A 22,484-nucleotide genomic window follows, 5' to 3' on the forward strand; every position below is an offset into this window, starting at 1 on the left:
CAATTGTTTTGAAAGGTTGTAGCCTTATTTTGAAGTTATTTTTGGAACAAAATAATCACTAAAAGTTTGGTGACAAAAAATGTCACAAACATTACTTAAACCCCCAATGTTGATCCCACATATCTTTGGTCTCCTTAAGGAATGTTTGTGAAAAAAATTCACCAAACTTTCAGTGGTGATTTTGTTCAAAAAATAACCTCTAAATAAGCCTACAACCATTCAAAACAACCGCAACTAATATATATAGCAACTATGTCAAAGTCATATGATGTTTGGGCCTATATATATATATATATATATATATATATATATATATATATATATATATATATTATATATATAATATTATCAATATATGTTAATTATATATTGATAATATTATATATAATTATAATATTAATGTTATATTTATTTTAATTAATTATGCTCAATGTAAAGTAGTCCCATATTAGATGTGGTCAGCGGAAAAAGTCATTAATGGAAAAATTGAACATTATGCAATAGATAATTGTCATTTGTCAGATATTGGGCAACACAATTTCATATTGGATAAAAGATCGGATATATGACAGTAAAAGAACTCACATCGGATATTTGATAACAGGAGGATTATGGGAAAAATGTCAGATAATTGACAGAAAAATATATTCTATCGAATATTCGATAGCCGTTGGAATTTTAGAAAAAAAAAATACATTTAACTTCAGACACTTTTTCCGATTTTCTCCGTTTCGTCGGATTCCACCATCATAATTTCTGCCCGAATGTAGTAGTGTTGGAAGACATCTTTGAAGAAGGCATCAAGGATCTTGGAAGTTGTTGTTGTAAGAATCCTAGGAGACATATTGAAGACTCTTCAAGAATCTTGAAGGCATCATAGAAGTTTGAAGACATCATCAAGGAGAATCTTGATCTCAAATAAGTAACATATTATCACATCATGCTTGAATCTTCAAGTCATATGGCTTCGCTGAATCCTCAAACAAAGTTGTGGTGAGGGTGTTAAAGAAGACCATCACTGAAAATCAAAGGAACTAGGACTCCCAAATGAAGTTTTCTATATGGGCCAACCGAGTAACACCTAAAAGATCCACTGGAAAATCACCTTTTGAACTAGTGTATGGCAAGGTTGTTGTCTTCCCGATCCAACTAGAAATTCCAGTAGAAATATTGCTACAAGAAGCCGAGGAAGAGCCAAGTGCCTTGACAAGAAGGATAAATCAGTTGGTTGAGCTCCAGGAAAACAAAGAACAGGTGGAGGCGAAACTGTCCAATTACCAACAAAAGATGAAATCTCTATTTGACAAGAAGGCCAAGGACAGACCTCTTCAACCAAGAGATTTAGTTCTTAGGTGGGATGTTTGATGGGAGGACAAAGGAAAACATGGAAAATTTGATCCACTATGGTTTAGCCCCTTCAAGATTGCAGAAGAGAGGGAACAACACATATCTGCTTGAAAACTTGGATGGTGAATTGTTGGAACTGGCAATAAATGGTCAATTCCTCAAATTTTATTTTCAAACTTAGAAGTACCTATCTTACACTCATTGTAAATATCCGGTGTGTATTGCAATTGTTATTTGAATTTTCATTTTATGTAAGAATTTCTACTTTCATGAAAGTTATCTTTTGATTGGAAGTGACTCCATGCCCAAAGGAGTAGTTTGTAGTATGCAGGTTCTCAGCACCCTGCTAATAAAGCATTGTCCCCATGTGGAGCCAATGTTTTCACTCGCTGCTCACTCACTGCTTTGCAAATGATTAGTTGTCCAGGATGCATAAGAACATTGAATTGGAAGCCATTTCCTAAGCCACAGAAGCTATTGGAGCTTGAATAGACCCTCTCCATTGCATAGTGCCCAAAATGAACTTTCCAGTGGTATATAGAAGTCCAAAAAAGGGCTCCTGAATCAAAAGTTAGAGCTTGTTGAAGATTTCCATTGGAAAAGCTCAGAAAAACCAAAAAAAATGGCTAAGCATGAGGGCATCCCGCAAATCAGTTGTCACAGCAGTCTCGCAGTCACATCAAACTCCAAACCTTGTGGGGATTGATCTTGTGATATAGTGCGAAATCACTGGGGAGGGTCGAAAACTAAATACAAAGGAAACGCATGAAAAACAAGGGCAGGCGGCCCCCCTTCTCTCTCCTCCACATGGCAGTATCTCGCATCCCGACAATCCCGCAGTCCCGGTTCCCATCGACCCCGCAGTTCCTGCAGTCCCGTAGTCTCGCAGGGCCCTGCATCCCACATCTCGGCGACCCCACAGATCAGCGGGTTCTAAACTTAAAAGACTGTGCGGGCGCTGGTCTTGCAATATGATGTGACATCGTCGGGGAGGGCCAAAAACTAATTATAAAGGAAATGCATGACAAAAAAAAGGTCAGGCCGCCCCCTTATCTCTCCTCCACATGGTGAAATCCTGCACTCCCACAATCTCGCATCATGCATCCCACACTCCCGCAACATCACGCGATATCGTCGATTTGTGATTCAGTGAAAAATCATCAGGGAGGGCCGAAATTGTTTAACAACGGAAATGCCTACGAAAACAGGGTCGGTCCAAGCCTTTTTCTCTCACCTCTAGGGGCCACGTGGCAGCATATGATTGGTCCTTAGAGCTGACTTGTCAATTGACGTCATCACCGACGTGGCAGTACAGAGGCTAATGTGGCAGTACGGATGCTTACGTGGCAGTGAACAAGTGTCACTCATTTTCAACATTTTTAGGGGTCCTATGGGGCCATTTTCGAATGACACATGTCACCATTCACAGGGTGACATGTGGCAACGATGATGTCACCCCACAGATCGTTAATCGCAGTTGTTAAAGAGAGAAACTTAAGGAAAATGGGATTCAACATCGGGATGCAGGACTCCAATTGTGATAAAGAAAAGTACCCAAGACGTGGTATTTTATAGGCCATATCTAATAAAGGTTTCGCGTCCGAATTTCAGCCAATGCGGTAAATAGGCGTCACTAAGGGTGATTCGGGTTATACAAGGAAAAGGCCCTCGTATAACCGTTGATAGCCTCAGCGCCCAAAGGGCTAGGCCCTCGGTTCCAGCCCCTGGTCATATGTGGGAAATGACACAAGGGGATGTAATCAAGGGGCCTAAGGGGGAAATCAAAAAAGCACCCTTTCATCTGTTTTAGAAGTAAAAATCCCATGCCCGAGAAATCTCTGTTACACTGTAATACGCAACCCCAAGCCAGATCAGGGCGTCAATTGTGTTTTGTAGGACTTTAATGGCAAAAATGACAGGGTCGATGCCAAAAGTAGTTGTAGCAGTAAATCAAGAAAAGGGAGCATTCAAAACCAAGTTTGGGTGGACTTAGAAATTTCTCTTCGAGACCCGCTTCCAAGGTCGGCGCTGAAGGCACTAAAGGCAGAGATGACAAGAGTTAGCTGAGCGGCACCAAAGACCATATCGCGAACTAGATGCAGCCTGAAGATGAAATAATTACAGGAATGGGCGCGGAGATATTGCATTAATGTTTCATATGTTTTGTGATCTTGTGATGTGCCTTCCTTTATGAGGAAATTACTGTTTTTGTGATGTATTTTGGACACAGAGCCTTCCCCGGTCGAGAAAGCAAGCTAATCTGACAGTTGAGACTCGACCCAGGGATATTTTGTACTATATCATGATTAATAATGCACCCCCTCTTCTGATAAATAGGGGGTAGCAACACTGAATAAAGGTTCTAAAATCTGCAAAAAAAGGTTGATAATTTTGTGAAGACTATATCACTTAGTTACATAGATCTTGCAGAATATCACAGGAGTAGTGGTGATTCCTCCTTTGAAGTATTACAATGTGTTATTTCTTGTTTTCATCCATTTTGTTTATTTTCTTCTCTTAATTCATGCACAATAGATACTAGAATATTTTATACTTGCCTACAAATACATTTGCATTGAGTTGTTAATGCACATGCCTATTTGATGGGTTGAAATTATATCCTTAAACTGCACTACATGAATCATAGCATCCAGTTTCTTTTATGTTCATTATATCTATCTGTAACTCAGATAATTGCAACAAATCTCATGGTTTCAGGCTCTATGTTTTTAATATAGAATTCTTGGTGCTTTGAGCTCTACATTCTGAGTTATCCCTCCTCTTTGTCTCCTCTCATTTATTCCACAACGCTGATTAAACTATAAGCCTTTGAAGTGCTCGGCCTCCACTTTTCTATTATATTTTTGGGAACTGTGTATGTGTAGAAATACTGAAATACCTAACCTGTATCTTTAGATGAAAAAACCAACTCATTCCTCTTATGTATGTGTATAGAACATGGGTGATGTCTATTTCTGCTTGAGAATCATTTGAGACACACCGATTTAGATGTACCCAGGCACTCGTCTTGTAAAAAATCTAAGGTTGTCTCTGGAAGCGACAACAAGTATTAAGGCTAATTTTAAACTTTTATGCCTATTTACTTTTCTTATTCAATTCATATAATCAACAGCAATATGTAATATGGCAGCAACATGAAATCAACATACAAGCATACACACCATGAGTATCATACACATGAGACACAAGGTTTTTCATTTGGAAACCCTTCCGGGAAAAAAACCACCAAGCTTGTTGTTGTTATTGATGTAAAATAAGAGCACCTACTCTATTACATCAATATGTTTTGTGAGAACCCACTCACAGGAAGCACCAACTCCTTTTGATTGTTTGCTAGCGCCGACCAGTAGGAAGCACCAACTCTCTTTTTTTGTAGACACATGTCCAACTTACTATAAGCACCATGTGAGGCACCGACCTAACGGATTTTTTGCAAGCACCAACTGCAGCTCCTTGGATTTTTGCAAGCCAACTTGCAGGAGACACCAACCCCCAAGCCTTCTCAAGCACCCACTAGAGATGGAAACACCAACTTCTTATATAAAGGTACCAACCCACACACAAATAGGAACTGTATGTTCTCCATAATTTGGCAGCCACTCTACCTTATATCAGCTCTGTTCTCTCTGCTCACACTGCTCACTTTCCAGTAGCACACTAATTTTCTCAACAACAGTGACTCATCACAGTCCACGCAGCTCTCTGTTCTCTGCTCTTTATCAGCATAGAGTCATCTCTTGGCCTTCTGCTCTCCACAACACACACTCAACTCTCGGCCTTCTTTCTCTGCACAAGAACTTTCGGCCTTTCTCACAGCACAAGCAACTTCTACCTTTACTCACAACGCACAAGAAAATTTGACCTTCTCACACAGCGCACAGGAAATTTTTGTCTTTACTCATAGCGCATAGGCAATTTCCGCCTTTCTCACACATCGCATAGGCAACTTCCGCCCTTTTCAGAGCAGCGCAGCGGTCAGGGTCTCTTACCTATGCATAGGCACTCTTGGCCTCTCTCTGCAGAACAAGTTCTCACTCAATGTTACACAACAATGCACAAACTCAGAGCTTTTCTACTTAGCTCTCTGGAAGCTATGTTTCTTCCCCCCACTTTGCTCATTTGAGCTCCTGGGTTTTGTTCCTCTATTGTCCCCTAATCGATGTTGTCACTCTATCCTGTATTCAAACTATGCGAGTGTACCTCGGCGTGGCCCTTCATTCTATTGTTGCGTCTGACTTGGTCACTGCCACTGCATTAACCATGAGAATGGGAAATTGACTATTTTCTCCATACTGAGAATTAATTCTTAGTCCACTTGCACACTGCACCAGGCACAGTGCTCTATGTGAACAAATCTCCTATCACTGAGGCTCTTCATGCTGAGAAATTAATTCTCAAATGACCTACATATTCCTTCATGAGTCCCATACATTCATTTAACTCACTAAAACGTGCATCAAAGCACAGAGATAGCTTGGCTCACCTCGAGGAAGACCCTACACTCTTTCCTTAAAATCGTGATCCTTGCTACCTTGACCCAATGATCTCTAACAGTCACAATTTACTCCTGAGACCAACTCCTTTACATTCATTTACTCTTCAATCGCTGGCTCATCCAACCTTCAATACTCCTATGTGCTACTATATCAAAGCTTTTACACCACAGTGCAATTTCGGAGCCCAAACATCTCATAACTTTATTAAGAAGATGTTATAATATTACAATATTCTGATTGGCCTTTAGCCCCATCTGCTTAGCTCTTTATCACATCTCCACATAGGACCGCTTCCTGTGACTGTCGATATAGCACTTAGGTGCTAATTCTTTTAGCATCATACCGGGGGCCTTTCTCTTCGTGTTATTGCTCTGCACCCTTGGTTTTCTAGGATCCATAACCAAGCGCCAACAACATCGGAAGCTTCAAATATCGTAACTTTCTCCAAAATTCATTTAAAGCAAAGTTCTGAAATCTCCAACCTCCAAAATTCTCCACAAAACTTAGCTGCTAGGCCTCACTCTATGACCTTGGCTCTATTAGTTTCCTCAACCAAGTGCCAACACATCGAAGCCCCCTTATCGAAACCTTTTCAATAACCAATAGTTATAAAGTTCTGATATCCTCATAAAGTTCTGATATCCTCAATCCTCGATCACCGACTTCCGATATTACCTCATCATTGCCATGTGGAAACTCCTTAGAGGTGACACGTGTCACCCAATTATGGCCCATTAGGCCCCCTCAAAACGCCAAAACTACTTGCCACGTGTCCTTTCATACTGCCACGTCATGTTGATGTCAGTTGCCACTGTACCTTATCATAGCTAATTAAATGTTGTCATGTGTCATTATCAGAACCAATCACATGCGACGATGTGTCTGTATCGAAGCCAATCATATGCCACCAAGTGTCCTACTAGAGGAGAGAGAAAAGGGCCCGCTGACCTTTGGTATTGCGATGAAATCCTTTGTTAATTCTTTATCGGTGTCCATGACGGATTTTAACGTTATCAGAACTTTTAACAATATTGCAACTTTTTAAAGGTTTTCACTTTCAGAAGTTTCGATCCTCCAATTGTCGATGTTCTGATCTCCTTCGATCATCGATATGCCTGATATATTGACCTCTGGTTTGCAATCGTCGATATACCTAACTGTGATGTTGTGATGCACCAATATCTCTGGACCTCTGATATGCGATCGTCGATATGGCTAATGCTCTGATGTTATGATCGCTGATATCTTTGGAGCTCTGATATTGCGATCCCCGATATCTCTGGTCCACTGATATGCAATCTCCAATATTTTGGATCGCTGATCTCTAATATGTCAATATTCCTTCCTTCCTAAGGCTTCAAATCCATGAACTTCAACAAGCCATAATTTTTTACCCAAGAATCCATTTCTGGACTTCCGCATATGGTTGGAAATCTTTTCTAGAGCACTTTCCAATGGAGAGGGTTTGATGTAGTCTTTGAGACTATTTGCTACATCTAAGATGGCTCCAAACTCTCTGCCACTCTTCTTCTCCTTGACTCTCCAAACAGAGAAACTCACAACCACCATGACGGTCCTCTTCATGAAGTCTGCAGCTATCATGGACTTCCATCTGGTCCATCACTGTAATCATCATTTTATGGTTTCTCCAATAAGATTTCTACTGTTTTGATTCTCTACATGAAGCCTATAATTACCATAGGAATCCCTCTGAGAAATGAACAACCATGGGATTCCTCTTGGGCCATCATTGTCAACATCTATTGCAACAAACATCCAAGCTAGTCTGCTTGACATCAATGCCAACACACCTGGCAACAGTTAGGCAATCCCAACTGCCCAACACATCTCTCCGGGATTATTGTTGACATCAATGTCAACACACTTGCAAATGCTTTCATTAGGCCACTGGTCATCCAGAGAATGTCAACTGTCCAACAGGGTCATTATGAGTTTTTGGTTATGCCTTTTGGTTTTACTAATGCACCTTCCACATTTCAAGGTTTAATGAATTCCATTTTCAAACCCTTCCTTAGAAATTTTGTGTTAGTATTTTTTGATGATATATTAATCTACAACAAGTCTTGGAAGGATAATGTTCAACATGTTGACAGGGTGCTCAAACTATTGGAGAAGAAACAATTATATGCAAAACCTCCAAATGTTTCTTTGGAGTACAGGTGGTGGAATATTTGGGTCATATTGTATCTCTTGAGGGTGTTAAGGTAGACCCTAACAAAATTAAAGTCATTAAAGAATGGAAAATATCCACAACCATAAACCATCTTCGAGGAATTTTCTAGTTGACAAGGTATTATCGCAAGTTTGTTAAGAATTATGCGAGAATAGCGGCACCTCTAACATCATTATTGAAGGAAGATGCATTTTCTTGGACTCCAGAAGCAACAAAGACTTTTGAACATCTTAAAGAGGTAATATGCCAAACACCAGTCTTAGCTACGCCAGTCTTCACAAAAACTTTTATTGTGGAATGTGATGCTTTAGGAAATGGAATTAGTGTTGTTTTAATGCAAGAAAGAAAACCCATTTCTGTTAAAAGTCATCCAATCAAAGGAAAGTATTCACACAAACCTATTTATAAAAAGAAAATGTTGGCAATACTACATGCACTAAAGCAATAACAACCTTACATAATGGGAAGACACTTCAAGGTAACAACAGATCATGATAGTCTTAAATATTTTTTGGAACATTAAAGATTATCTTCAGAAGAGCAACAAAAATAAGTGACAAGGATGTTGGGTTATGACTTTGAAATCATCTACATAAAAGGGAAGCAAAATGTTTTTGCAGATGCACTCTCGAGAAATGATGAGGATGTGGAAGCATTGCTTTGTGTCATTTCTATTATCCAACCTGAGTGGATAACCGAAGCAAGGGATGAATGGAAGAATGATGAAGAGGTTTGGTCTCATTCGAAAGTTGCAGCAAAATCTCAGTACATTTGATACATTTAGTTGGAAAAATGATTCATTATGGTACAAAGATCGTTTATATCTTTGTAAGGATTCCCAACTCAAACAAAATATTTGTTTGGAATTGCACACCTCCCTTAGGAGGGCACTCTAGATTTTTTAAAACTTAGATAAACTCAAGAAGGAATTTTTTTAGGATGGCCTTAAATCTGCTATTCAGAAGTTTGTTTCAGAATGTTTGGTTTGCCAACAAAATAAAGTTGAGACAATTAAGAACCCGGGTTTGTTACAACCTTTATCCATTCCAAGTCAGCGTTGGGAGGAAGTCTCAAAGGATTTTATCATAAGTTTACCCAAGTCTAAAGGAAATAGTGGCATCATGGTGGTAGTTGATAGACTTACCAAGTTTGCACACTTCTGTGCATTATCTCATCCTTTTAAAGCCAGTATAATTGCTACTGCATTTATGGAAACGATTCAAAAGCTTCATGGAAATCCAAAGATTATAGTAAGTAATAGAGATCCCATTTTCACTAGAAATTTTTGACGGAATTATTTTCTTGTCTTGGTACTCAATTAGCTCATAGCTCATTTTATCATCCTCAATCTGATAGGTAAACTAAGATAGTGAACAAATTTTTGGAAGGATATCTTTGTTGCTTTATATCTGATAAACAAACACAATGGATCAAGTGGTTACCTCTAGTTGAATGGTGGTATAACACTTCCTTCCATACTGCAGCAAAGATGACCCCATTTATTGTACTTTATGGATATCATCCACCATCCATCACATCATCTTTAAGAGAAAATTCTAAGGTTCAAACAATAGATTATCACATCGAACATCAACAACAAGTTCTCCAACTCTTAAAAGATAATGTCACGCTGGCGCAGAATCGAATGAAACAACAGGCAGATCAGCATCGCAGTGAAATAAGTTTCTATATAGGTGACTAGGTATTTTTACCTCTACAACCATACAAACAAATGTCTCTCAAGAAATGTAAGAAGGATAATAAATTATCACCCAAGTACTATAGTCCTTACAAGGCGTTGCAAAAGATTGGTACTATGACATACAAATGGGAGCTCTCTGCATCTTTCCGAGTACACCAAGTTTTCCATGCTTCATGCTTAAAGAAGGTTATCAGGCACAAGCTTCCAGATCAAACAATGTTGTCAGAACTTGACGAAGAAGGAAAAATCATTTTTGAACCTGAAGCAGTCATGGAAACAAAAACTTGACAATTATAGAATCTGTTAGAGAATTATATATTATAGAGCAATGAAACACATAAAATATTGCAGAAATATAAACACAGAAAACGCATAAAACAAGAGAGACACAGATATACGTGGTTCAGCCAGTTTGGGCTACGTCCACGAAGAAACAGTCAGTCCTTCCTTTTATATTATCCAGCAAACTGAAGAAATACAACCTACAGCAAATCCGTTGTAATTCCCTCTTTGCTCTCAATCTCCTCTCTCTTCCTCACTCAGAATACAGATATACATAGACGCAATACAATTCCCCCATATATAGCGAGGGGTTTCTTTCTAGGGGAAAAAACCCTAAATTAAACATAACTTCTACCGTCAGATCTCCACCTAATAAACGACCTAAATTGACTACGAAATTACAACATATTACAAGGCAATTTTATATCTATTCTTAGCTTTGGGGGCGCTGCCCTCGATCCTCCCACCAGGCAGGGGCTCCCAAAAGCCGCAGCCCTCCCCCCCTTAGACCCCCCCTGCAGCGAATATTTTACGGGCAGCGTTGCCGCCCCATTACGAACTGGGGTCCAATGCGGCGATGCCTTTGAATACAGATGATAATCAAGCTCCACACCCAACAAAATTGATCAATTTCAGAGTATCTCATTAAGTAGAAGAACTTACCCATTGAAAATTCCACATGAGAGGTTGATAATTTTATACAAAAGCATCCAAAAGTATTCAAGCGTTGAGGACAACATCTTTTTGAAGGAGAGAGGCGTGTTAGGTCTCTATAATACTAGTGTGTCCCCCTTATTATTATTGGTGTGCCCATGTAGCATCGATATTGTTATTGTTGTGCCCCATAGAAACCCACTATTGTTATTGTTGTGCCATTACATTATTATTATTATGTAGGCTCCAATTATATTGTAACTCATTAGACTCCTATATATACAAAAGAGGTCTTGTGTTATGAAATCAGCTCACAAAAAGATAGAAAAGATAAATGAACGCCTTAGAATTCAATCTCTTCGAGGGGGCAACCTCTTTTACATTACATAAATGAACAATTTTTTGATGATACAAATTACAAGACCTCATTTCTATATATAGGAGCTTAAAGAGTCATAATATAATCAGAGCCGACATAACAATAATAATGTAAGGGTACAATAATAACAATATGGAGACTATATGCGCACAACAATATAATAAGGGGGTTGCACTAATAACAATAAGGGGTTATACTAGTAGTATAGGGACCTAATATCTTGTCATTTGTATCATTCAAGAATTGTTCATTTATGTAATATAAAAGAGATTTCCTTTCAAAAAAAGATAATTTTTAAGTAATTGATCTATCTATTTGTAAACTAGTTGCATAACACCTCTACAACATCTCCTTATCTTGTCCTTGCCAAGATCTAGTACTTTTTCGAGTGGCAACACTACATAGGTTCTCAACTTCGTCCACTTCGAAACCTTCGTTGAGCTTAAAGATGTGCTTCAACTTAGTGATAGTCTCAGTTAGATACCGGGTTCCTTATTCATGTTGAAATCCAGCGTTCTTGTATGTATAGAAACGAACTATTACGAGTGCTTGAGAACACTTCAGGATCCAATACATTTATCATACTATTATTGTTATCTATTGAAGTCAATGACTTGTCAACCAACTGCCTTATATTATGAGACTTTCCAGGTATATTTGTTACGCAACTTAATTATATATGGATCATTTTATTATGTCAAAGTCACTGTCCAAATAAGTGAGCCATAGTAATGTAGTGTAGTCACATATAGATCGTGGACCCATAGTTCAAGGTTATTGTTATGCCAAAAGGTTAACAATTATATCATAGGTTACTTTCGTTGCCATGTCACAATATACTGTGATCATTGTCATACACCGACTTATCACGATCTTTCCCCTTCATATCATAAACAGGCTTCTTCTGATTTTGTGTTTCCAAGTGACTCTGATCACTATATATAATACAAGCCCCTGTGTGTATAATACGATCCAACCACTGTGTATAAAGAGCCATACATAAGGTATGAGACCGAGTCATAGTTGTCAGTCAACGCAAAGAGAGTCGTAGTTGAAATCGAGTCATTGAATATCATCGCGATGTTGCATCGAGAGCCACAACACTGGTGTGAGCCACAAATGTGATGTTACATGTACAAAGATCCTTGAAAGCCATAGAGTTCGATGATGCGAACCTCAGAAAAGCCTCAAAGCGATGTAAGCCCTTGAATAAAACATGTGAGCCATAATAAATGAAACGTATCACTGTATAGAATCAGCATATGGAAAAGTGTGAGATCTGAGAGTATGCGAGATTATGATGTATAGTGCAAGTCGCAAGCAAATATTATCCTCGAGCCAAAATAAATGTCAGTCACCAAAAGTGTGAACTACTGTAACCACAAATATATATAAAACAAAGCATAGTTGTTATAGTGTATATGATTGCGATGATCGATGTCACTTTTTAGTGATGTGATTGCCACAGGAATGAACCACGAGCTACGGTGATGAGCGATGTTTGAGTGACGCCATATTCATAATATAGATCGAGCCACAATAAGGTATGTGTGTTACCCCTACGAGCCACTGTGTAACGCAATCTCAGTAACATATATGATGTTTCAGAATGATGTCATAGTCCGATGCTAGAGCCTCAGACAAAAACAATACTCAGAGAAAGCGATTTTCGTATGCAAGTTACTATAGACAGAGGAAGCGAGCCATCATATGCGAAGTTATGCGAATCATTATAATGTATAACGAGCCGTTCAATGATAAAAGCCATAGGAGAATGTGATGCCACACTGATATATCATAGAGCGAGATCCACAAAAACTTAACATGTTGCCACAGGAAATATGCGAGTACTGAGTATAGAAGCGAGATCTATATAATGCATGGTGCGAGCCTATCCCATAAAAAGAGCGAAATCATGCATAGAAGTGAACCTAAAAAAAAATGTGACCATATAGAGATTAGCGAGCCATATCAATAACGAAGCATGGTAAGAGACTGTGAGTTCCAGGACTGCGCTCAGAATTTATATGCCTAGAATCTATGCGACCGGAATTCCATCCAGTCCATCGAGATAGAAGCTACAACAACCAGAAGGCATATATATTTGTCCAACTGAAGTCCTTCACGGATGCATCAGGCTTTGAATATCAACAAAATGTGATTTTCAGGCCTCCTTCAAACTTTAAGCTCCGATACCATATTGAGAAATCTGGAAGCTTATGAATTAGGGTTGATTTCTCTTAATATGATAATTATTCGTGAATTTGTTGGTTTATTATTTTTTTTAATACACAATAATTACCAAAATATAAATATGAAGATCACAAAAAATAATGAACACAAGATATAAACTCCCAGTGAACACAAGATATAAGCTCCCAGTCTGGTCAAATTCCCTCAAAAAAACCCAAAAAATCATAAAATCAAATCAAATTGAGAAATCCAAAACTCAAATCCATCGTCTAAAAAGCTAAATCAAACCTCCAAAATCAACAAGAAATTTACACTTGCTTCAAATCTTTTATAGCCCAGGAAATTTGCATTGTTTCAGGTATTTAGTAGCCCAGAAAGCTCACATCAATTTCAGAACTTTAACTTCAGTAAGCTCACACTTCTTCACAAAAATAGCTTTTAAATTTTTGCACCTTGTCGCAGAACTCATCACAGAAAGAGCACCGAATTGCTTGCCGAATTTGGAAGAGGACGCATACAAATCAATGTTGCACGAAGCGGGGACGTTTTTTGGAAGCGGAGACGCGAAAGCGTCATTTTCCAAAAATCCAGGAAGCGAAGCGTCTGCTATATATATATATATATTTATATTTTCTCGCATTTATACTCAAAACAAACATCCCAAATACCAAATTAGTTGTAGAAGACATGAAAACATACATATTTTGCATAAATCAAGATAGATATGGCATCCATGATTCCATTGTAGTTACTAGTATGTACATCAACCATCTATATTCTAGCGATTACAAACATACATCAAATTTTTAAGCATATTATAAAACATAGAGCATATTATGATTTATCTAGCAAGTGAGCAATTGTCAACATTTGTCATTTGTCATGTCCAAAATTCAAATAATAATGTTTACAAAATATGTCACTTGATCACTGCCAAGACAAAAAAGGTTCAAAATTCAAATTCACAAGCCTACAAGTCTAATGAGTAATCTATGACAAAAGTAGTAAATTGTGAATATATCTACTAATCTCTCCTCCTTCCACCACGAAGAGAACGTGGCGGCGGGCTTCCACGTGGTGGCGGGCCTCCACGTGGTGGCAATGAAGAAGATAGTGCCTGTGGAAGTTGTGGCAGTGGCACTGAAACTGATGAAGAAGAACCCCCTGCTGTTGGTGTTGAACCATGGAACCTAGGAACCAAAGGACCAGATGGGGGTGGGGGTGGCATATCAACACAATCATCATCATCCTGGAATGGCTCAAAAAATTAATGTAAAAAAAAACACTAGTTAACAAAAAAATTAAAAACATGAATTAGAGAAATGCTTTATAAGGAAAAATTGGAAAATTCATACCACAATGGACATACCTGGATAAGAGCATCCTCTAATTGCTCTAATCGCAACACTCCATCCTCTAAATTGGGCTCCTCTGGATTCTTGTCCCAATCAACAGGTCTTTATTAGACTTTGCATCTTCACAGTAATGGGACAACAATTGCAAGTTGTAATGAACATAAACCAAGCTCTCTGCCCGGTCTAAACTCAACCTATACCTTTTAACACTGTGGATGAAAGAATAAGAGCTCCAACACCTCTCCACAGAAAAAGTGTTTACCACCTGTGATAGCACCCGCAATGCCAAAGTTTGTAGAAGTGGAGTACCCCCTCCATGCATGTTCCACCACTCGAGAAGAAAAAGTCTCTCGATCTCTAATTGCATGCATGCTCCCAAATGGACCAGTGTTAAATGTATAGTTGCTCAACTGTCTCCGTACCAATGCAGCCTCCTCCTCATCAGGGATTAATTTACTCAATGCAGCCATATATTTTTTGTGAACCTCTTGATCTTGGTGTGATTTTCTCTTGCTTCCCCCCAGGTGCTGGTGTTAAAAGCCATGATGGATGATAGTATTTAGGTGTCAAAACATATGATAATGCATGCAATGGAACATTTAGCATTTCCCATCGGTTTTACACCTCTGCACGAATATAATTGTACAAGGTGATATCTCTAGGCTCAACAATGTCTTTAATCTGCCCCAACATGCTATCCATTTGCTCATACACCTCCCCAATCACTGGTCGATCTGAATCTCCAAACATGATCATGTAATAAATTGGTTTGGTGAATTGCAAAACATATTTAACCTGTAACCAAAAGTAACTATCAAGAATAGTGTCCTTGACTGCATTAGCACCATCTATGTCAGTGTTAATTTAATCCCATGATTCAGCACACACCAGATTAGTTAAAACTTGTCTCACCTTCACTAGCTGTCTAAAGGTGAGGTAATAACTAGCAAATCTTGTCTTTGCAAGTTTAAGCCACTGCAACTTGGAGTAAGTGCCATAGAATTAGTTTACCCTTGTATGCCCTATGATGAATTTAATGAGTTGCTTCCTTCTCCTGTAAAGTTTAGTAATCCACCCACATTCTTTGTGCTTCACAATATCATGCATCAAAAGGTTCAATGTGTGAACCAGGCACCCAGACCAAAAGATGTGTGGATGAGTACGCTCAATAATTTTTCGTGCTGCCTTACAATTTGTTGCATTATCTGTGATCACTTGAACCACATTATTCAGACCAACATCTTTGATTGATTTCAATAGGAGATCTGCAATGTTTTGTGCAGATGCATTAATGGAGGAGGAGTCATGACATGTAATAAATACTGCACCACTAGAAGAAACACCAAGAACATTTATCAAATGTTGGTTTCTAATATTTGTCCACCATCTGATACAATGGATACCACAGAATCTACCCACTCATTTGTAAAACATGTCAAAGTTCTTTGAACCTTAGCTTTTTCTCTTTCTAATAAAATTGTTCTAGCTTTCTCATAGGTGGGGGCCTTGTATCCTTTTGGGGCTTCATTGATGGCCTTTAACATTTCATGCCAATAGGGAGAGCGAAGCACATTGAATGGTACACCGCAAGTACAAAGAAAACGGACTATCTTTCCATCCACATCATCCCTCCCAACAACATTAAGGAAATTCCCTATTGTTCTTCTACCTCCAGAGCTTGCAAAAGTACCATGAGGAGATGAGCTACCAAATTTAGAGGTTGCACTTGATTCATAACGAGTTTCTTGTTTCTTGTTTTTTTGTTGTGCAGCCTCCTCTATTTGGATGTATTTTCTTCTTTCTTCAGATGAAATGTTTGGGCAAATTTGTACCCCCACAGGACCCTTTTTATCATCACTGTCCAGCACCCCACAAAGATGCCTCCTCACACGGGTATATGAACCACAATATGGTTTTCCTCCATGACAACCATGAGGGCAAACAAATTTGTAAGTTCCACCACCCTTTCTCCCATCAAGTTTGGTCACATAGTTCCACAAGGGTGTTAATGCAGCTTTCCCATCTAGTGTTTCAGTTTCCCCTTTAGGTTCATCCCCTTCCTCTTCAAACCCTTCCTCCTCATCATACATTCGATCACTCATATTGGGACCACTGTCCTCTTGTGCTTCTTCCCTTCTATTCCTACTCCCCCTTGACATCATTAAAACCATGTAGGAATTTACAGGGTAAGTTCCTCAGATAGAACACCAAAGGACACCGCTCACACACAGATCACAGATCAATATATCAGTATTTTGACGTGGTTAAAATCCTCAAAGAGGGAAACAGTCCATGGCCTGAGCCAACGCAGCCACTTCAGGCAATTTATTAATAAAAGAATGAAATTTTACATAAGCTTCTCTCATGAACAGTTAACCTACAAATGACCCTCCATGCTCTTTAAATAGAGATCATGGACCAATCGGGTGTTAAGCCACGGATCAAGTGTCGGTAATACCGAGGAGAGAATGAACCGTCGGATCACTACATATCGTGACCGTCGGATTGTAAGTTACAAAATGTACATAGTAAAGAAACACACTTTACCTAACTCTATACTAGACCAAGTTATACTTAACTATTTCCTATGTGTCGGAATATCCTAACATCCCCCCTTAAGAACAACTTGGGATAGGATTGAAGGATTTACAAATATGACACAATAGGAGAAGGAAGGAGGCACTAGAGCCTATCCCCCCTTAGTGACAACTTCCTGAACTCCAACCATAAATCAAAGTTTAGTAAACTTCGCCTCTGTGAGAGCCTTTGTAAAGATGTCTGCAACTTGATCATCTATTGAACAATATTGCACTTCAAGAACATGGTCATGAATGAGCTTTCTGTGAAGTGCATGTGCAGTTCGATGTGTTTGCTGCGCTAATGTTGGACTGGATCTTTGCATAGTTGAATGGCACTTTGATTATCACACCAAAGTGTAGTCGGATGTTGTTGCTGAAAGCCAAACTCTGACAAGATCTGACGAAGCCATAAGGCTTCCTTACTAGCTTATACAGCACCATGATACTCTGCTTCTGCTGAAGAAAGAGAAATGGCACCTTGTTTCTTGCAAGCCCATGTAATAGGTCCTGAACCAAGAGTGAACACATAACCTGCAGTAGACTTCCGATCATCAGGGTCACCAGCCCAATCGGAATCAGTGAAACCAACCAATAGAGGAGCTGCTTCAACACTGTAATGAATCCCAAACTGAACTGTACCTCGAACATAACGAAGTATTCTTTTAGCTGCTTTCTAATGACTTTCATGTGGGTTTTGCATAAACCGAGCAACAAGGCCAACAGCAAAGGAAAGGTCAGGACGAGTATGGGTTAGATACAAAAGTTTTCCTACAAGTTGACTGTATAAGGCAGCATCAACTTCAGGAGAAGTACAAGTGACTGAAAGTTTGACTCCAGACTGAAAGGGAGAAGGGGCTGGCTTACAGTCTTCCATGTGAAAATGGCGTAGAATATCACAGGCATACTTGGACTGGGAAAGGGAAATACCTTCCTTGGATTGCAAGACTTGAAGACCAAGAAAATAATGTAAGTGTCCTAAGTCTGTCATTTCAAACTTCCTTTTAAGGCTAGACTTCACATGGTTTATAAGGTTGGGATCACTACCAGTTAGGATAAGATCATCAACATAAAGAACAAGAATGATAAGAGACTTGCCCACTTTCTTGGTGTAGACAGTATTGTCAGAATGACACCTAGAAAAGCCATTTTCTAAAAGAAAGTTATCCATTTTGGCATACCAAGCTCGAGGAGCTTGCTTGAGACCATAAAGGGATTTCTCAAGTCGACATACAAGGCTGGAGTCTGTTTGTATAAAGCCAATAGATTGTTCCATATAGATTTCTTCATGCAAGTCCCCATGCAAGAAGGCAGATTTAACATTCAGATTTAACATCCATCTGATGGACTTCCCATTTGAAAGAGGCAGCAAGGGAAAGAACAAGGCGGATAGAGTTCATTTTGGCAACAGGGGAGAAGGTTTTAGTGTAGTCAATGCCTTCAACTTGTGAAAAACCCTTAGCAACAAGACGAGCTTTATGTTTATCAACTTTCCCACCTAGTCCATACTTGGTTCTGTAAACCCATTTGCATCTAACAAGTTTTCGTCCCTTTGTTAGAAAAACAAGATCCCATGTATCATTTGCCAATAATGAATGATATTCTTCATTCATAGTTGCTTCCCAATCTGGATGGCCTGAAGCTTCTGCAAAGGTGTCAGGATCATAATTTACTGAAGCTTGAGCCAGTAAAGAAGAGGCTCTGTCGAACTGAGAACGTGTACGTCATTGCTCTGTAGGATCACCGCCAAGATCACCTGCTGCATCCCGAGTAGCATGGACCCATTTTGGAAGCTGACGAGCTGAAGGAGGATCCTGAGAAGGTGGGGGAGGATTTTCATCCTCGCTTTCATCATCTGAAGAAGAAATATTTTCAAAAGTAGAAGAGATAGGGAGAGGTGGCACATCTGTCGAACTAGGCTCGTAGGCCGATATATTTTCAGCAAACTTTACATCTCTTCTAATGATAACATTTTTGGACTTAAGTGGAATAAGTCTATATCCTTTGACATCTTCAGAATATCCAACAAAAATACATTTTTCACTCTTAGGTTCTAAAGCTTTATGTTTCTCATCTGGAATATGGGCCCATGCTTCACTTCCAAAAACACGAAAGTGACTTACATCTGGTTTAATTGAGCTCCATGCTTCTTCTGGAGTGATATTCTTTAAAACCTTAGTAGGAGTGCGATTTATTATGTAATTTGCACAGTTAATTGCTTTTGCCCAATAATTAAGACTAGGTCCTTTAGATTGAAGCATACAATTAGCCATTTCCTTTAAGGTGCGATTCTTCCTTTCAGCTACACCATTTTGTTGTGGAGTATATGGAACCGTATGTTGCATTTGAATTCCATTCTCAGTGCAAAAGTTGATGAATTTGTTGTTAACATATTCTCCGCCATTATCAGATCTTAGCTTAAGAATTTGATGTCCAGATTGTTTTTCAACAAAGGCCTTAAAGGCCAAGAACACGTTAAATACTTCACTCTTGAGTTTTAAGAAGTATACCCAAGTGCGTCTGGAGAAATCATCAATGAAAGTTATGAAATACTTGTAGCCAGAGAATGAAACAACTGGAAGTGGACCACATAAATCACTATGCACGAGCTGTAAAGGGGCTGAGGCGTGCCAGGAGGCACGTTTTTCAAAACTATCCCGATGATGTTTTCCGAGTACACATCCGGAACAAACACCATCTTTGCAAGATACCATTGGAAGACCTGTCACCATATTTTCTTTACATAGATTCTGAAGGGAGCGATAGTTTAAGTGACCAAATCGCTCATGCCAAAGTTTGCTCACTTCATCATTATGAGCAACAAATACTGAGGGAAGATTTGATGACCCAAAGTTGTGAAACTTATACAACTTTGTAGAATCATCAGCGATGCCAGTAGCTAAAATCTGTCTAGGATCTCTTAGGTCCTTAATTACAACATCGTGAGGTGAAAATTCAACGATTTTACCTTCGCCTGAATGAGTTATCTGATATACAGATAGAAGGTTGTAGGATAAGGTTGGAACACATAATACATCATTAAACTGACCATTCTCTATATGAACAGTTCCAGTCCCTACAACACTAAGAGATCTATCATCACCAACATATATATTTTTGGTGTTACAATCATTTAAAGAAGAAAACATGGCTTTTTTTTTGGCCATGTGATAAGAAGCTCCAAAATCAATGAGCCACTCATGAGAATGAGAAGAAGAAGATACATTTAGTGCATAGCCAGACCGAGATGCTTGACAACCACATGCAGAAAGTGCCATTCCTGAAGATGAAGTTGAAGTTGAAGAGTGCTCCAAATGGATGTTATGCTTCTTCATTGTTGCTTCCAAGGCTTCCATCTTCTTAAAGCATTTGGATTCTAAGTGGCCATCTCGATTACAAAAGTTGCAATGTCTATCAGTCTTCTTCCCTTTGTTTTTGTTTGTCTTATCATTTTGTTGAAATGATTTTTCATTTTGAGGCTAAGATTGCTTAGGACCCTTGTTTGGTTTAGGACCATTCCTTTTAGGATACAACTTCTTAGGATTCTTTGGATTTGGTTGCTGCTGGGCGGCTAACGCTTTCTTGGAAGAGTTTCCAAGATTAAGAAGACCAAGGTGTAAGATTTTTTCTTGTTCTCTTATTAAAGAATCACAAAAAGAATCAAAGGAAGGGGACTTGTAGTCTTGTCCTTGAGAAATGAAGGCTTCTCTTGTAGAATGGAAGGTGGAAACAAACACAGAGTAGGCTGGTCCCAACTTAGTAAGAATGGAATAGATAAAGTTACTATCTTCTTTTTTAACCTTAACACCTTCCAAGAGAAGTCTAAGGGTCTTGAACTTGGACAAAAAATCTTCAATGCAAGAAAAATTATTGGGGTCCAATGTAAGCAACTCATTTTCAAGTTGATGGGCTCTAAGTTCATTTTTATTTCAAAAACTTTAGTAATATGTTTCAATGCTTCATCAGGAGTATAAAGTTCTGCAATATGGAATCTAAGATCTGGAGAAATAGACATCCCTATCAACCCACGTGCTTGATCTTACCTATTTTCCCATTTAGCTGCCTTATCTTCATCTTTCGATTTAGTTTCTTGGCCTAAGGCTATTCTGTAGAGACCTTTACTTCTAAGTAAATCCACAATGTAGGACCACTATTGGAAGTAGTTGGTGCTGTCAAGAATAACTTGGCATGGACTTTCCATTTTAACAGAAACTAAAGCTATAGATGCTGAAACTAAGTGTTCCAATGGAAAGATCTCGAAAAATTAGGCTGTTTCAAAAAAAACAGTTCTGAAAACGGCTTCCAGATGAAGAAGTTATGGCTTTTTGAAGAAAATTTGATGAAGATGCCGACGAAGTGCGGGAATGTGCGGAAATGAAAAATCCGACCCCACAGAAAGGAGACTTGAACTCAAGACCTCTACTCTCATAAATTAGCTTTGGACCAACTGAGCTATACAAAAAGTTTGAGAGAGAGAGAGGGAGGGGGGGTTGAAGCTTTGGGTTGCGTGCTTGCTTTGAGAAAGCTCTTTTTCCCTACAAAACAAAAAATACAAAACCCAACACAGACATACAAAAAAAACGAACCTTGCAGCTCGAAGTTAGCTTTAGCCGAAAACTAAATATTTTCCTCAATGTTTCTGATTTTCCAAGATCACACTAAGGTGCAGCGGAAAAGAGCATACGCATGAGAAAAATCCTTCCTTTCTGTTTCTGATTTGCCCAGATCGCACAGAGTCGCGGGGCAAAGAGCATACACAGAAATGAAAGGTATAGATCCGGTAATAAAAAAGGCTAAATAAACCGAAACCGAAATAAACAGAGATAAAATAACTGTAAACTGCAAATAAACACTGTATACCTCCAGATCTTAAAAATGACGTAGCTAGGGCTACCAGAAACCTTTTTGCATGAAACGAAAGGGGTTCCACACTGGAACAGATGCTCCCAACACAATGGAGCAGTCCTCTCGGCCCGAAAGTAGTCAGAAATAGTAGATCTAGGAAACGACAGTCAGATGCAGTTCTACCAGCTTCAGATTTGGATCACAAACGGACGCGACCCTCAAATAGCTCTAATACCATGTAGGAATTTACAGGGTAAGTTCCTCAGATAGAACACCAAAGGACACCGCTCACACACAGATCACAGATCAATACACCAGTATTTTGACGTGGTTAAAACCCTCAAAGAGGGAAACAGTCCACGGCCTGAGCCAACGCGGCCACTTCAGGCAATTTATTAATAAAAGAATGAAATTTTACATAAGCTTCTCTCATGAACAGT

At 39.0% G+C, this 22,484-nt stretch overlaps 1 protein-coding gene across 7 annotated transcripts in view; it reads right to left on the reverse strand.

Annotated features, from left to right (window-relative positions):
- Window positions 1-22,484, reverse strand: part of LOC149163791 (serine/threonine-protein kinase VIK-like) — a 240,360-nt gene that overhangs the window by 14,002 nt on the left and 203,874 nt on the right. Inside the window, exon 12 of one of the 7 annotated variants that reach the window (XM_089431870.1) lies at window positions 9,858-10,019. The exons of 5 other annotated variants lie outside the window; for them this stretch is intronic. In XM_089431870.1, coding sequence (XP_089287996.1) covers window positions 9,970-10,019 — 50 coding nt within the window. In that variant the 3' untranslated portion in view covers window positions 9,858-9,969. Of the gene's footprint in view, window positions 1-9,857; window positions 10,020-12,507; window positions 12,645-22,484 lie in introns of those variants that run through there. One more of the 7 variants, XM_089431868.1, reaches the window with a different exon arrangement.

Source organism: Pinus tabuliformis, chromosome 5_1, assembly GCF_031772625.1.
Source record: "Pinus tabuliformis cultivar Carrire ecotype Pingquan chromosome 5_1, CPIR1, whole genome shotgun sequence".
In the NCBI taxonomy this organism is placed as follows: domain Eukaryota; kingdom Viridiplantae; phylum Streptophyta; class Pinopsida; order Pinales; family Pinaceae; genus Pinus; species Pinus tabuliformis.